The sequence below is a fragment of the Lithobates pipiens genome, unplaced genomic scaffold, assembly GCF_037356315.1.
Source record: "Lithobates pipiens isolate NorthernLeopardFrog02 unplaced genomic scaffold, aLitPip1_a1.2 Scaffold_8, whole genome shotgun sequence".
In the NCBI taxonomy this organism is placed as follows: Eukaryota; Metazoa; Chordata; class Amphibia; order Anura; family Ranidae; genus Lithobates; species Lithobates pipiens.
In genome coordinates, this window is record NW_027507903.1 from 506,997,801 (window position 1) to 507,013,215 (window position 15,415).

The window sequence follows — 15,415 nt, forward strand, 5'->3', positions numbered from 1 at the left end:
CAAATAACTGTACCTGTGTAATTATAAATCATGCAAATTATTTTTTTAAATTCATCAATTGTAAGCATCTAAAATTGACATGCTAGAAGCCTTTTGCAATCCCCTGTACAGCAGAGTTCAGAGTGATGGGCAGGAAGGGGAGGAATCGGCTGTGCTGCATAAAAATGTGTTAAATGCAAGCACAGTAAACAGTACTTGCGCTTATGCAAGTGGTGACCCATAAGGAGAAGTCCAAAAACATACAAAAAAGGTGTTACATCCTTGAAGGGGTTAATTCATTTTAAATAGCACCACATTGCAGCTCTCTAAACAGCGGGAACTGAAAACCGTGGAAACAGAAGCAGAGAGAAGAGCGTACAGTTGCAAAAAACTTTTATTTAATGAATAAAAAAAATGGATAAAATCAATGCACTCACAAACCTGAGTAGGTACAGGCATGTCACCTGCTAATCCTCCTCCTCGGCTTAGCAGTGGCGGCCCATCCATTAGGGGCACACGGGTGCTTTTTAAGCATGTGATTAGAGCCAGAGGCTCTATTAGGCTTCAAAAAAGGATGGGTGGGCCCTAAGCCAACCCAGTCGTGCGACAAAAGTTAATGAATATTGGCATAAAAAGAAAACGAGGATACCGAATAAAGACAAAAAGCAAGGGGGGCTGGGGGTGTCGGATATCAAAAATGACTATAATGCAATATTACTATCACTGGTGTTAGAATGGGTAAAAATGAATAAGGAAAAAAGATTAAATTGGAAAACGCGATTAGCAATGTAGCACTGGGGGAAATGATTTGGATGCCACCTGAATAAAGAGAAATAAGTGAAAATGCACATGTAATAACAAAGAAAATCTAGGCAATCGTCATTTAGCCACTGGTCCCAAGCTGGTCTCTGTAGAATACTTGATCTCGTTACTAATACCTCTCTTAAATCTTTCTCGGTTCTTCAGACCCAAAACTGTTTACCCCCCACTGAAGCCTTCCGATACCTCCAAATAGCCCATTTTGTCAAAACAATAATTGGCTCCTCTTCCTCCCTTACCAATATGTCTTTCTTTGAGAAAACTTGCTCCTCAAACCCTCACGCCCCGGGCACCATCTCAACCATCTATGCTCACCTAACCAATTCCTCTACTGCCCTCCCTTCTTATGCTGCGCAGTGGTCCAAGGACCTGAAACTGACCCTTGATATGGAGGACTGGTCCCATGTGTGGGCCATGACTAAATCATCCACCCAAAACATAGTAGCCCTGGAGGCTAACTATAAAGTGCTCATGCGGTGGTATCTGGTCCCTGCCAGGATCTCCAAATTTTTACCAAACTACTCTCCGGCATGTTTCCGAGGCTGCGGGGAAAAGGGCACACATGCTCATATATGGTGGACATGCCCGATAGTACAGCAATTCTGGTTAGCAGTCTTCCGAATAGCTTCTACATTGCTTCATGATACCATAGCCCAGGGCTCGACAAAACCCGGGCGCCAGGTCGCATTGGCGACTAGAAATAGTGACCTCGCGCCTGGGGCAGCACAGCTGGGGGTATCCTGTCTCTGTGGACCCCCCCAGCGTGATCGCGTCGGGCCGTTCCGCCGGCGGCCGAAAATTTAGGCCGCGGCTTTGAGGCCTTCTGCGGTCCTATGATTCCTAATGGAATCTGGCGCCCTCTTGTGGTCGCCGTTGGTATGACAAACCAGCAATGCTAATGAAGCTCCCTCTGAGTGTTTTATATTACCTGCCTTTTCTTCCCTTTATTTAGAACCCCCTAAACATTATATATATTTTTTATTCTAACACCCTAGAGAATAAAATGGTGGTTGTTGCAATACTGTCTGTCACACCGTATTTGTGCAGCGGACTTACAAGCGCACTTTTGTTGGGAAAAGTAATTTAGTTAATAAAAAAATAAGACAACAGTAAAGTTAGCCCAATTATTTTTTATATTGTGAAAGATAATGTTACGCCGAGTAAATTGATACCCAACATGTCACGCTTCAAAATTGCACCCACTCATGGAATGGCGACAAACTTTTACCCTTTAAAATCTCCATAGGCGACGTTTAAAAAAAATTCTACAGGTTGCACGTTTTGAGTTACAGAGGAGGTCTGGGGCTAGAATTATTGCTCTCGCTCTACCGATCACGGCGCTACCTCCTATGTGTGGTTCGAACACCGATTTTATATATATGATATGCGGGCAGGACAGGGCGCGTTTAAAAATTATTTTTTCTTCTTATTTTAACTTTTTTTTTTTTTCCACTGTTCTTTTAAAAAAAATGTTGTGTCACTTTTATTCTTATTACAAGGAATGTAAAAATCCCTTGTAATAGAAAAAGCATGACAGGTCCTCTTAAATATGAGATCTGGGGTCAGAGAGACCTCGGATCTCATATTTACACTAAAATGCAATTGAAAAAAAAATTGTCATTTGAAAAAAATAAATAAAATGTCCCTCTAAGAGCTATGGGCAATGACTTGGAGACGGGGGGGGGGGGGACAGGGGGGGCGGCGACGGCGCTGCTATCTTCCCCTCACTCGTCTCCATGTCAGGCCAGGGACAGGTCCGGATCGCCGTCGCGGACCTGGCTCCTAACTTTTTAAGCTGGCTCCTAGATTCCAAGCAAATTTGTCAACCCCTGCCATAGCCCCTGACCCGGCCCTAGCGCTTCTAAATCATATCCCCGGAGATTATACCAAATCGCAATACCGTCTTCTCCTTCAATTGACTACAGCTGCAAAACAGACCATAGCCAAAGCCTGGAAGACCCCGGACCTTTATATAACTGAAACTAAACACAGAGTGACTCGTGCTATGATCCATAGCAAGATTGAAGCAACGTTACTAGACCGTGTCCCTCACCATTCTCGAATTTGGGCTCCATGGGTGGATAACTTTCTTCCCCAAGATTTTGATTCTACCCTTCTAGTACCATAAATTCAGTTCACTCTTTAATTGGTTATTCTGATGGCTGTCTGGGGCCACGAGTGTTCCTACCGACGCCAACCACCCCTCTCCCCCACTTCTTTTCTGTCCCCCCACCACATGCTACCTTCTTTCTTCCTACTCTGTCTCCCCCTTTTCTCTTTTTCTTAGCCTATGGCTGCATGCGATTTACCTGTGTTCCTTGAACCATGAACAAGGCCTGTTTACTGACAACTTAACTGATCTTATGTTCTCCCTTACCCCAACATAGTAGTCTTGCTGTTTTATGCTGAAGTTGGGTGGGGGGTCCTTCCCTCCCTACTAGATATCATTTTATTGACTTCCTTAGCTCCCTTCTTCTAACTTGAAGAGCGCTAACGTTATACCTACTGCTATGTAAACTTTGCGACTCATGAGTTATGTTTTCTCTTTTTGATTTATTTTTTATTTTTTTTCTCTTTCTCCTGCTGAATTGATGCCACGCGCTGTATTTACGGTTTCAAATGTGTCTGTAACCTTTATTCTTGTGTTTCTACGCAATAAAAAATTTGAACAGAAAATCTAGGCAATCTGCAATTTGATGCACACAAAGGAAAAATGGGAATTTAATTCACCCCTGATACCATTAAAAAAAAAAAAAAAAAAAAATGTTTTTACCACCAGGGAAAGGGAGATTGTTTGGGGACTGGATAAAAAAAGAAGATGCACAATTAAAAGATATCAAGAGGAAAGGCAAAATATACCCGTTACAGGATTAAAAAAAAAAAAAGATGAATGGCGGTACTCCCAGCTAAAACATTTTGTTGCCTCAACCAGTAAGATCCGAGGAGGACTTGCGGCCGTTCGAATGGCTATGTATGGCAAAAGGAACAAAGAGGGGGATCTCAAGGATCTATACAGTGCTTGTGAGATTGAAGGGGCCGGAAATACCGCCATTCATAATAAAGTGGGAAGAACTACTGGGTAAGAGAGAAAAAGATGTATAAATAATGGTAAATAGTATTTGGTGGTTGAGAAGTGTTGTATTTTTATATTTGGATATATATTTGTCATAAAGAAAAAAATTATAAAGAAATTGGGAAAAAGAAAAAAAACTGCCCGCGGGCTCTCACACTGGGGCTGCAGGGGAAGCATTTTTCAGGTGCTTTACAGGCACTATTTTTAGCCCAAAAGCACCTAAAAAAAAATGCCTCAGTGAAAGTGGCCTTAGTGACCCTTTTTGGGGACCATTGAAACTGATAGAGTGATCAGTGCTAAAAAAAGAAAAGGAGCACTAACACGTTATAAACGACACTGGCAATGGAAGGGGTTACTATTGGCAACCAAAGGGTTAAATGTGTGCTTTCTGTAGGGGGAGTGCTTTGACTAAAGGAAAACAGATTTGTGGTTCTGATGGCAGAAACACAAGATCTACATTTTTCTCTCTTGCAGAACGGTGGTCTGCCTTGTTTACATAGGCAGACCGCCATTCTGCCTCTCTATGTACGAACGCCAGCTTCCTGGTGGACACTATGTCCGCTGGACCCACTGATTGGCTCCCGCTGCGGAAGTGAGGCTCCGGCGAAGAAGATGACGGCGTACAAGTACGTGATTTTGCCCTTAAGGGCCGCCCTGCCGCAGTACATGTACGGGGAGCGGTCCTTAAGTGGTTTGGGCTTTAACATTATGGCGGCTTCACACAGACCCACTGCACTTTGACCAAAGCGCAATGTACCCCGTGTTTTGGTGCAGGTTAATTGCGCTTTCTCCAGGGCCGTCTTTAATATTGATTGGTGATCAATTTCCAGCATGCACCTTTATCTCCCCAGTGGGCAGAATTCCATATAGGTGATGGTGGAGATGACCTCAGGGGGGCATGATATTCATATAAATACTGCCTCTCTTTACATATGAATGCTGCCGGTCTGGGGATATTTATATATGAATGCAGTCACTATTTACATATCAATGCTTGTATTTAAATGTAAATAAAGGGTCTGCAGGTGAGTCATCTGTACACAACAATAGGGAAGAGCTGGGCAGCATTAGTAACAGAACTTCACACTGAGATATCAGGACACAGCCCTGGACTAAAACCTCAAGTAAATTTAAACTGGGGTAGTTGGCAAGTATGGATCAGCTGCTTTGGGCCCCACAATGACGACAGGGCCCAGGGCAGCTATCCCTTTTGCCCTGCATTAAATACGGCCTTGGCTTTCCCATAGACTCCTATTATGTCCTGTGGTTTTGGTTTGTTTTCTGACAGTGCACCAAAAGTCGCTGCAAGGCTGCACCAGATGCCTTTCAAGGCTCCTGAGTGGATCCCGACTCATGATTTTTCCCCAGCCGGAACCGGCTCTGTGATGTCAGCCACTGAAAAGCGGTCACAGGAGTGCAGAAGAAATGCACTGTTGTGATCCACAGGAGCATTACAGCCAAACAAGCTTTTTTTGTTCAGCCTGTGGGGTGACCTACACAAGCGAGGTGTATGGGGGATCTCTTCCCTCCCTGCTGAGACATTGTATTCTGACAGTGGGAATCTCTGCTGGCAGAATAACCCCGATCAGAGGCTGCAGCCGAGACGCTCTTTGGCAAAAGTTTTCCAACATTACTGTTTGGCAAAAGTCAATCTAACGTCAACTTCTGTTGAACAGGGAAGGCCACACGTGGATCAAATTTTTGCTGGTGCTTGCTGAACTGGACAAATTTTAATCCATCTATGTCCTGCCTTACTCCAGTCATCTTTATTTTTTTTAAAGTACTGAATACAGTTGGATAGAGTTAAATTTCTGTCAGATTCAAGTTTCTGTCGGTGACATTTTCCTTCACTTACTGTTCATGTGACCTCCCTACAGAAACGAAAAAATACATTCAACTGTTAAAAAAAAAAAAATCTTAAAATGTTTTCCTGTGGTTCTTTTGTGGGCTTTTGCGGGAATTAGTAGAGCTTTTCTCAGCCGACACCGCTTGTTGATTCGTTTCCAGAAATCCATTAGCAAAAGCGCACAACTTGGGTCCATCAAACAGTTGCCCATCCCCCTACTTCCATTTACACAAAGTACTCTAGTTGGTGAGATTTTAATGCTTAGCATTTAGAATGATACCTCTGTAGCTTAAAGCTGCAAAAAAACAAATATACCTACATTAGTATTATCACTTTCACCAGTGATTTTTATCTTGGTGAGAGTCCTCCTTTAAGTCCGGTCTGTACAAGAGATGGGATATAGGTGGGGCTGAGGAAGAGTGTGTCTTCTGGTCTTGCCCTTTCCCTTCACTCATGTCTGACCACCTGGAAACTGTTGGCTTCCTATGTAGAAAGTCTGTTCCTGTGTGTGTGATGGATTACTGGATGGAGGACATATCGGTGGCTTGGTGCCATAGATTGAGCAGTGGCTCAGTGTCTTTACTGTCTGCACAGTGTTTTATAACAAAGCTGCAACATAACACAGCCAATCAACACCTTCACGCCAGACAGAGCCCAAAGCCTGCCAGTTGTGGACTGGAATTGGATATTATGAATTGTCCACAGCCATGTGTTTTCTGTATATTCTGTTATGCCAGATTTAGTAGGATTGTGTACGGTTGAGACTGATGGTACTTTCAAATATTTCATTAAAAAAAAAAAAAGCCAAAGAAGTGGAAACAATTCTTACATACAAGTATATAAATCGTTACCAAAGGTTGGACGATGTTGGTGTGTGATGACTCTTTATCAACCCCTTTGGCACATCTACATGGTAGGATCCTGCCCTTTGTTTGGACGACTTCATACACTTGGTAGAAGGTCTGCCTATGAAGGACTTTAGGGGGTAATTGTGACTTATTGCACACTGAGATTTTTTTTATCTGTCGCTATTTATAAATTCAAAGGCATGCCTGCAAAGAAAAAGGGTGATGCCTACTCTTTCTGCCACTTGCACCACAGATCTCCTCTTCACAAACTACACTCACAGAAATCTATTTGGCATCGGGCACATCCAGAATTGCCTGGTTCACTCTGCGTTCCATGGATCCGATCACTAGCACCTACATCACTACTGTGTCTTGTAGCGACTTAGGGACTGGATGAAAGAACCAGTTTTCCAACACACACGGTAAGAGTTGAACACTGGATATTTTTCATCCAGTGGAGCTTGTGAAGCCATCAAGGCTTTCCATAGAAGGGGTAGGTATTAAAATTTTCTTGGTAGGCATACCTTTTGGTTTTGAGTTTTAAAACTGTGACGGAATCCTTTTAGGTGGTCGTTTTAAGAGTGGTATTCATTTTGTCTAATGCGTGTGTGCTGCTTCAGCCTGTTGGCTAGGTATTAAAATGCTGCTCATGGGTCCATATGCATATGCAACTGAATATCTCACTAGACATGTGCAATTCACTTTGGTCTGAATATAAATTGGGATGAATTTTGGGTTATTCAGAGATTTGGATTTATTGTAGATTCGTATGCCTTGTTTCGTATATTTGTTTTCTAACAAATTCAAAATTTACGGAACATTTCGGATCAGTCGAAAAATTACTTGTATGCATTAAGGTAAAAAGCCTTCTGTGTGTAGAAGCCCCCCTAACACTTACCTGAGGTTCCTCTCTGTCAAGCAATGTCCATGAGTGTCACATCTGTCCAAGATTCTCCCTGCTGATTGGCTGAGAATCAAAGTCAGCTAGCCATTTAGGGGAGAGAAGGGGGCAGGCTGGGGCTCCGGGACTACGGGTGTGGACACGAGGACCTGTGACTTGGCTTGGGTGCCCCCATAGCAAGCTGCTTGCTGTGGGGGCACTCGACAGGAGGGAGGGGCCACGATCACAGAGGAGGATCAGGGCTGCTCTGTGCAAATCCGCAATAGAGCAGGTAAGTATAACATATTTGTTATTTTTATATGACAAAAAACAAGACTTTACAATCACTTTAAAGCTTAAATCAGAACTAAACTTTCTCAATCAACATTTACTATTTGTAACTTTTATGCTGCTTGCAGTAGTAAATATGTAAGTATATATTATAATAACTTGTTTTAAACTTTTTTTTTTTTTTTTTTTACATTTCTTTAGTTACTAACTGATTTCTGGCCTATTTCAAAAATTATGTGATACATTTTTTTCCTTTCATTGGGAGGAGGGGCTCCATCCTGTCTGCATGCCTGAGCTAATGGTAAATGGATTCCAGGAAGTAAATGCCAGATGAATCATTTGCCTTTACTCAAGAGTAGCTCCAGCTACAAATTCTAAAGCCTTGTGCACACGATTCGATTGTTGGAAGGGGATTGTCTGTTGACAGACTGTTGTCATATATTCTTACAGTTAGTATGCTCCTCTAGACAATTGTTTTCCAATTTTTGGCCAACAAATGTTGGATGGCAGGCTAGTAAATTTTTGGCGGACAATGGCTCTATCTCTGATTTTCGTATAGTCCGTACAGAAATTCGTCACACACAGTCGAAAGTACAAACATGCATTCTCGGAATCAGTGCTCACCAAACACAAAATTGGCAGAAGGGGCCCAAATGGTGGCGCCCGAGCTGAAATTCCTCATAGTACATCACTACGTTTGGGTTTGTGGCATGACAATTGCGTACCGTTAGTATGCAAAACAAGATCCTGGCACACGCCCTGTTGACAAAAATCAGAAGCTTGGTTGGCCACCAATCGTACCATGTGTATGAGTCTTTAGGGGGGTCTGTCAACAAAATAAAGCATGGAGACATGGGTGGTGCTTTGAATATTCAAAAAATAGTTAGTGATGCTCGGATACAGTTTTCGTGGTACTTACATTTTTTTTTTCCCAAGAGATGGTATTTACATTGTTTGAGAAGTGTCCCTTGTGCTGTTGGATGTACCGTTCATTGAAATCTTTATTCCTCTGCCCCCATACCCCGTAGCTGTGTTCTTCTGGTGCTGTAGGGGTTAATACAAGCTGCTGATCCTGTCACAGGCATTCATCAAAACGGTAAACTATGCCTGCCCTTTCTAGACCCTCCTCTATTCATGGAAGCTGTACTATCACTTTCCACCCAAAAAATATGTGCTCTATGTATGGAGGATGGGCAGATGAATGAAAGGTCCGCCTCCATTTATAGCGCATTTCTCATTGTGGGAAGTGATAGTTTGTTTTCTGGGGGGGGGGGGGGGGGGTTGGGTGTGTGAGTGGAGCAAGGGTGGCAGAAAGGGTGGGCATAGTTGTGACTTTTGATGACGGGTCCAGTATTACACCTACAACCTGGGAAAATCACAGCTGTAAGGTATGGTGGAGCAGAGGAATGAACATTTCAACAGATAGAGCACTGGTGCAAGAGATACTTCTCATTCAATGTAAGTACCGTCCCCAATGCGGTTTAAAAAAAAAAACAGCCTTCTGTAGCAGAGTGGTGAAAATGTTGTAATGGTCCTGTGCTTGCCAAGCTTTTCCATAACATGCTTTTATTTTCTATGACCCTCAGCCCCGGTGATGGCAAGAAAGAAAGCCCAGATGTGAACAATGGGTCTCATCACCTAAGTAACCACAAAGTAGTTCTCCAGCAGAAGCCATTCACGGAGCATCCGCTTGTCCAAAAACAAGGCTTGAGTCTGGATTTAACTCAGGACCAGCCAAAACCAAAGTGCAATGGGATTGTAACTCCAGAAGTGGTGGAAATTAGTGATGGATTGCCTACTCCTAGAATACAGACTGAAAGTTGTGACACTGATGCACCTTCTTTTAGAAAACAAGAGCCTCCTGCTCCCCGATCTCCCTCTCATAGTACAAGAGGCCCTCCTTCCCCAAAACCTCCTTTACACAGACCACTAGCTCCCAAGTCTGGGCCAGAGGACTCGCCTTCACTTAGTACTCAGGATCCTTCTAATGGATCAGCAAGTCCCCCTGCTCTTGTAGAACGTGATTCACCCCCTTCATATAAGGCTGCCGTACAAAACAGGTTAAATGGAGAAGGACCAAACCTAACTGAGGACACACCCGTATCGCCCATCTATAGAGGGCATACCAACAAGGGGTACCAGGAAAATGAAACCCCTAGTAGATTACCATCAGATGACAAGGAGAATGAAGACAGCAATAGCACCATTTCCTCTCCAAGAAACTCTGGAGAAATTAAGGTATGTACCATACCACCCTCTATTTCATCTCGTTATTGTCAGACTGGCTGCAAAGAGGCTCCAGGAGATCAGCAGCACTGATGAGAAAAGACGAAAACTAAAGAATAAAAAAAAAACATTGCTTTTTTCTTATAGAAAATACAAAGTTCTGTAGAATCGCAAATGTCATCTAGTAGTAAATATTCACATTCCCTTCAGTCTTGTACAGTTGCACAGGCTCCTATTCTGTACTGAAAATGCTTAGTCTGATTTCATTGCACACTGTGAACTTCTCACAACTTGCATTAGAAGCAGCAGCATGTCACACAGAGCCAACCTCATTTCCTGACTGAGGGACATTCAGCATCATTTAGCCCAGAAAATAAGGCCCGAGGACCGTATGTGGCACTTTTCTTACCTATTGCACTATTCTTCCTTCTGACACCAATGATTGAGGACTATGCCTCCCACTGACACCAATGGCTGGGCACTATGCCTCCCACTGGCGCCAATGGCTGGGCACTATGCCTCCCACTGGCGCCAATGGCTGGGCACTATGCCTCCCACTGGCGCCAATGGCTGGGCACTATGCCTCCCACTGGCGCCAATGGCTGGGCACTATGCCTCCCACTGGCGCCAATGGCTGGGCACTATGCCTCCCACTGGCACCAATGGCTGGGCACTATGCCTCCCACTGGCACCAATGGCTGGGCACTATGTCTCCCACTGATGCCAAAGTACAGCCCCCTTAAAGTCTGTCCTTTTCATTCATTGGATTTCAGTTCTCTCATTCATGGAGGCTCAGCTTTGCCGCTGCGTGTTACCTAGGGTAATCTGCATGCAAATGTAGTCTGTCTAGTAACACTCACTATTCCAGACTGACATTTACCCATCTAGACATTTTGATTTTGGCATAACTCCTTCAAAAATTCAGACCACTGCTTGCATCAGGTCTGAGGACTTTTGAAATGAGTACTGAGTTAGTGTGCTGAATGGGTTTCAGGAAGCTATGTGCAGCACCCTGCCAGCCCCTCGCACCAGCCATGATCTGCCAGCATTACATAGAGAAGAAAAGACACTCAATGATGATATCAGTGTCTAAAATATATATATATATATATATATATATATATATATATATATATATATATATATATATATATATATATATATATATATATATATATATATATATATATATATATATATATGAAAGGTTTTATTTAAAAACTTAATTAGCTTGTTGGTGGGCAGGGAGGGAACGACATATATAAGCAGATTAAACGCTAGCTTTAATTGAACACAGAATTAAACAAAAAGAGGATAACATATAATGTCTGCAGTGGAGCAATAAACAAGTATATGGAGAATTCCTGTGGTTTCTGGATTATCATTAGCAGATCTGAACAAAATGTCAAATGGCCTCCTAATTGGGAAGTTATTTTCAGATGTTGCAGGAACTTTGTGTCATGCTGCTCTATGAAGGCTCGGGCTCTCATTATGGTGCCCTGGAGATCAATGCTTTCCCTCTCACCTCATAAATCACAACATTCTTCTTTTCCAGGAGACCAACGAGCAGAAGCTGCACAACATCGCCAACGAGCTGCTGCAGACAGAGAGGGCCTACGTCACCCGCTTGGAGCTCCTGCAGGTAATAAAGACACTTTCTGTCATTAGGTTTTCTCCCGTCATTTTCAACCTAGAAGAAAAAAGGGTAGAATTGGATTTAACAGGCTAAGAAGAATTTATCAAAACTGGAGCAGAAAGAGTCTGGGGTTGCTGCGGACGACAACCAATTGGCTTCTATCTTCAGCTTATTTAGTTTAGCAGAGACAGCTGGGTGATGCTGAGGCAAAAGAAGCTCCGACAGTATCTGTGCCACCCACAGTATGGTACCCAAGGCAGGGCATGCTCTGCCTCTGCTATAGACCTGACCCTGGTTGGTGGTCATATGTCAGAAAAATTGGCTCATAAAAGAGTAGTACTAGATGCTTGTTATTGCCCTGACCTGATAAGCCTCCTGACCCCTCTGACACTAGGTTCAGTCCTATTTCAGCAATAGAAAATAATGGAACAAGAGATACAATTCTTTAGTGACACCCACATTAGGTTTGGTCAACAAGCATACCAAAGAAAATATTCAGATAGGCAAAACCGTCTCTGCTAGAGCATAGAAACACTACACACCAATTACAGTAACAGCAATCAATTAGCAAAGTTCAGCTGGCCTGAACAATACAATGTAATCAGATGCAACCATTTGAATGCAACACTGGCAATGAAGAGGGGGGAAGAGAGACTTAACCTTTTTCTAAGTCGGAACGACTTGGGTCGCTCCAATTAGAATGGGTCCATTGTACAGAACGGGATGCTACTTGTCAGTAGTGCCTTGCGAAAGTATTCGGGCCCCTTGAACTTTTCAACCTTTTGCCACATTTCAGGCTTCAAACATAAAGATATAAAAATTGTATTTTTTGTGAAGAATCACCAACAAGTAGGACACAAATGTCAAGTGGAACGAAATCTATTGGATATTTTAAACTTTTTTAGCAAATAAAAAACTGAAAAGTGGTGCGTGCAAAATTATTCGGCCCCTTTACTTTCAGTGCAGCAAACTCACTCCAGAAGTTCAGCGAGGATCTCTGAATGATCCAATGTTGTCCTAAAAAAATGATGGTGATAAATAGAATCCACCTGTGTGTAATCAAGTCTCTGTATAAATGCACCTGCTCTGTGATAGTCTCAGGGTTCTGTTGAAAGCGCAGAGAGCATCATGAAGACCAAGGAACACACCAGGCAGGTCCGTAATACTGTTGTGGAGAAGTTTAAAGCCGGATTTGGATACAAAAAGATTTCCCAAGCTTTAAACATCCCAAGGAGCACTGTGCAAGCGATCATTTTGAAATGAAAGGAGTGTCAGACCACTGCAAATCTACCAAGACCTGGCCCATGATCACTCTGGATGAACTGCAGACAACTACAGCTGAGGTGGGAGAGTCTGTCCATAGGAAAACAATCAGTCGTACACTGCACAAATCTGGCCTTTATGGAAGAGTGGCAAGAAGAAAGCCATTTCTCAAAGATATCCATAAAAAGTCTCATCTAAAGTTTGCCACAAGCCACCTGGAAGACACACCAAACGTGGAAGAAGGTGCTCTGGTCAGATGAAACCAAAATCAAACTTTTTGCCCACAATGCAAAACAATATGTTTGGCGTAAAAGCAACACAGCTCATCACCCTCAACACACCATCCCCACTGTCAAACATGGTGGTGGCAGCATCATGGTTTGGGCCTGCCTTTCTTCAGCAGGGACAGGGAAGATGGTTAACCCTTTCATGACTAAGCCTATTTTTGGAATTTGGTGTTTACAAGTTAAAATCCATATTTTTTGCTAGAAAATTACTTGGAACCCCCAAACATTATATATATTTTTTTAGCAGAGGCTCTAGAGAATAAAACGGCGATTGTTGCAATATTTTATGTCACACGGTATTTGCGCAGTGGTGTTTTAAACGCAACTTTTTGGGAAAAGGGACACTTTCATGAATAAAAAAAAAACAAAACAGTAAAATTAGCCCAATTTTTTTGCGTAATGTGAAAGATAATGTTACGCCGAGTAAATAGATACCAAACATGTCACACTTTATAATTGCGCGCACTTGTAGATTGACGACAAAGTACGGTACCTAAAAATCTCAATAGGCGACGCTTTAAAAAAAAATTACGGTTACCAGGTTAGCGTTACAGAGGAGGTCTACTGCTAGAATTATTGCTCTCGCTCTGACGATCGCGGCGATACCTTACATGTGTGATTTGAACACTGTTTACATACGCGGGCGCGACTTCCGTATGCGTTTTCTTTGCTTCGTGAGCTCGCGGGGACGGCGGGCGCTTTGAAAAATTTTTTTTTTTTTTTTTATTTATTTTAAAACGACTAAATTGTTTTAAAAAAATAAAAATAAAATTTGATCACTTTTATTGCTGTCACAAGGAATGTAAACATCCCTTGTGACAGTAATAGGTGGTGACAGGTACTCTTTATGGAGGGATCGGGGGTCTAAAAGACCCCCCACCCCTCCTTTACACTTCAATGTATTCAGATCGCCGAAAACGGCGATTCTGAATACCGGATATTTTTTTAAAACCGGCACCATTGGCAGCCGAGTAAACGGGAAGTGACGTCATGACGTCGCTTCCGTGTTTACGATGAGGAGACTGGAACGAAGCCGATTACGGCTTCGTTCCAGTTCCTCCTCCGCAGCCGGAGGCGTCGGACCACTGATCGGTGCTCCCGATCGAGCGGGAGCACCGGTAACAGCGGCGAGAGGCGGCGGGAGGGGGGGACGTCCCCTCCCGCTCCTCCGGCATAACAGCCGAGCGGCTTTTAGCCGCATCGGTTGTTATGGCTGGAAAGCCAATCGCCCGCTGTAAAAAACGGTACCGGGATGATGCCTGCAGGTGCGGGCATCATCCCGGTATACCCCCCGGAAGCCGAGTACGCAGATCTGCGTACGCTCGGCGGGAAGGGGTTAAAATTGAGGGGAAGATGGATGCAGCCAAATACAGGACCATTCTGGATGAAAACCTGTTGGAGTCTGCAAAAGACCTGAAACTGGGACGGAGATTTATCTTCCAACAAGACAATGATCCCAAACATACAGCAAAATCTACAAAGTCCAGACCTGAATCCAATCGAGAATCTGTGGAAAGAGCTGAAAACTGCTGTTCACAAACGCTCTCCATCCAACCTCACTGAGCTCGAGCTGTTTTGCAAGGAAGAATGGGCAAGAATTTCAGTCTCTCGATGTGCAAAACTGATAGAGACATACCCCAAGCGACTTGCAGCTGTAATCGCAGCAAAAGGTGGCTCTACAAAGTATTAACGCAAGGGGGCCGAATAATTTTGCACGCCCCACTTTTAATTTTTTTTATTAGTTAAAATAGTTTCAATAAATCCAATAGATTTCGTTCCACTTCACAATTGTGTCCCACTTGTTGGTGATTCTTCACAAAAAATAAAAATTTTATATCTTTGTTTGAAGCCTGAAATGTGGCAAAAGGTTGAAAAGTTCAAGGGGGCCAAATACTTTCGCAAAGCACTGTGTGTGTGTGTATATGTATGTATATATATATATATATATATATATATATATATATATATGTATGTATATATATATATATATATATATATATAATATAGTCCCCCTTTGATAGCCTCCAAGTGTGTTAACTACAGGAAAAGTAGCCAGTAGCCCAGGATAGCTGAGAAATCCTGGTGTGGTTGTATCAGTTCACACCTCCCAAATTTTTGAGATGGGAATGAGGAATGCCTATCAGAAAAAGTATGCAGCTCTAGGACCCTTGTCATGCCCCCTTAAAGGAGAATTGTGCAAAAAAAAAAACAAGATTGGTTAAACCCACAAGTGCTTTTTTTTTTACAACTTCTATTCCTTTATATTG

General features: G+C 42.9%; 1 protein-coding gene across 5 annotated transcripts in view; it reads left to right on the forward strand.

Annotated features, from left to right (window-relative positions):
- The window catches only part of FGD4 (FYVE, RhoGEF and PH domain containing 4), a 279,090-nt gene that overhangs the window by 230,634 nt on the left and 33,041 nt on the right, over positions 1-15,415 (forward strand). For all 5 annotated transcript variants that reach the window (XM_077469316.1, XM_077469319.1, XM_077469318.1 and 2 more), the window contains 2 exons: positions 9,323-9,974; positions 11,518-11,604. In XM_077469316.1, coding sequence (XP_077325442.1) covers positions 9,323-9,974; positions 11,518-11,604 — 739 coding nt within the window. The remainder of the gene's footprint in view (positions 1-9,322; positions 9,975-11,517; positions 11,605-15,415) is intronic.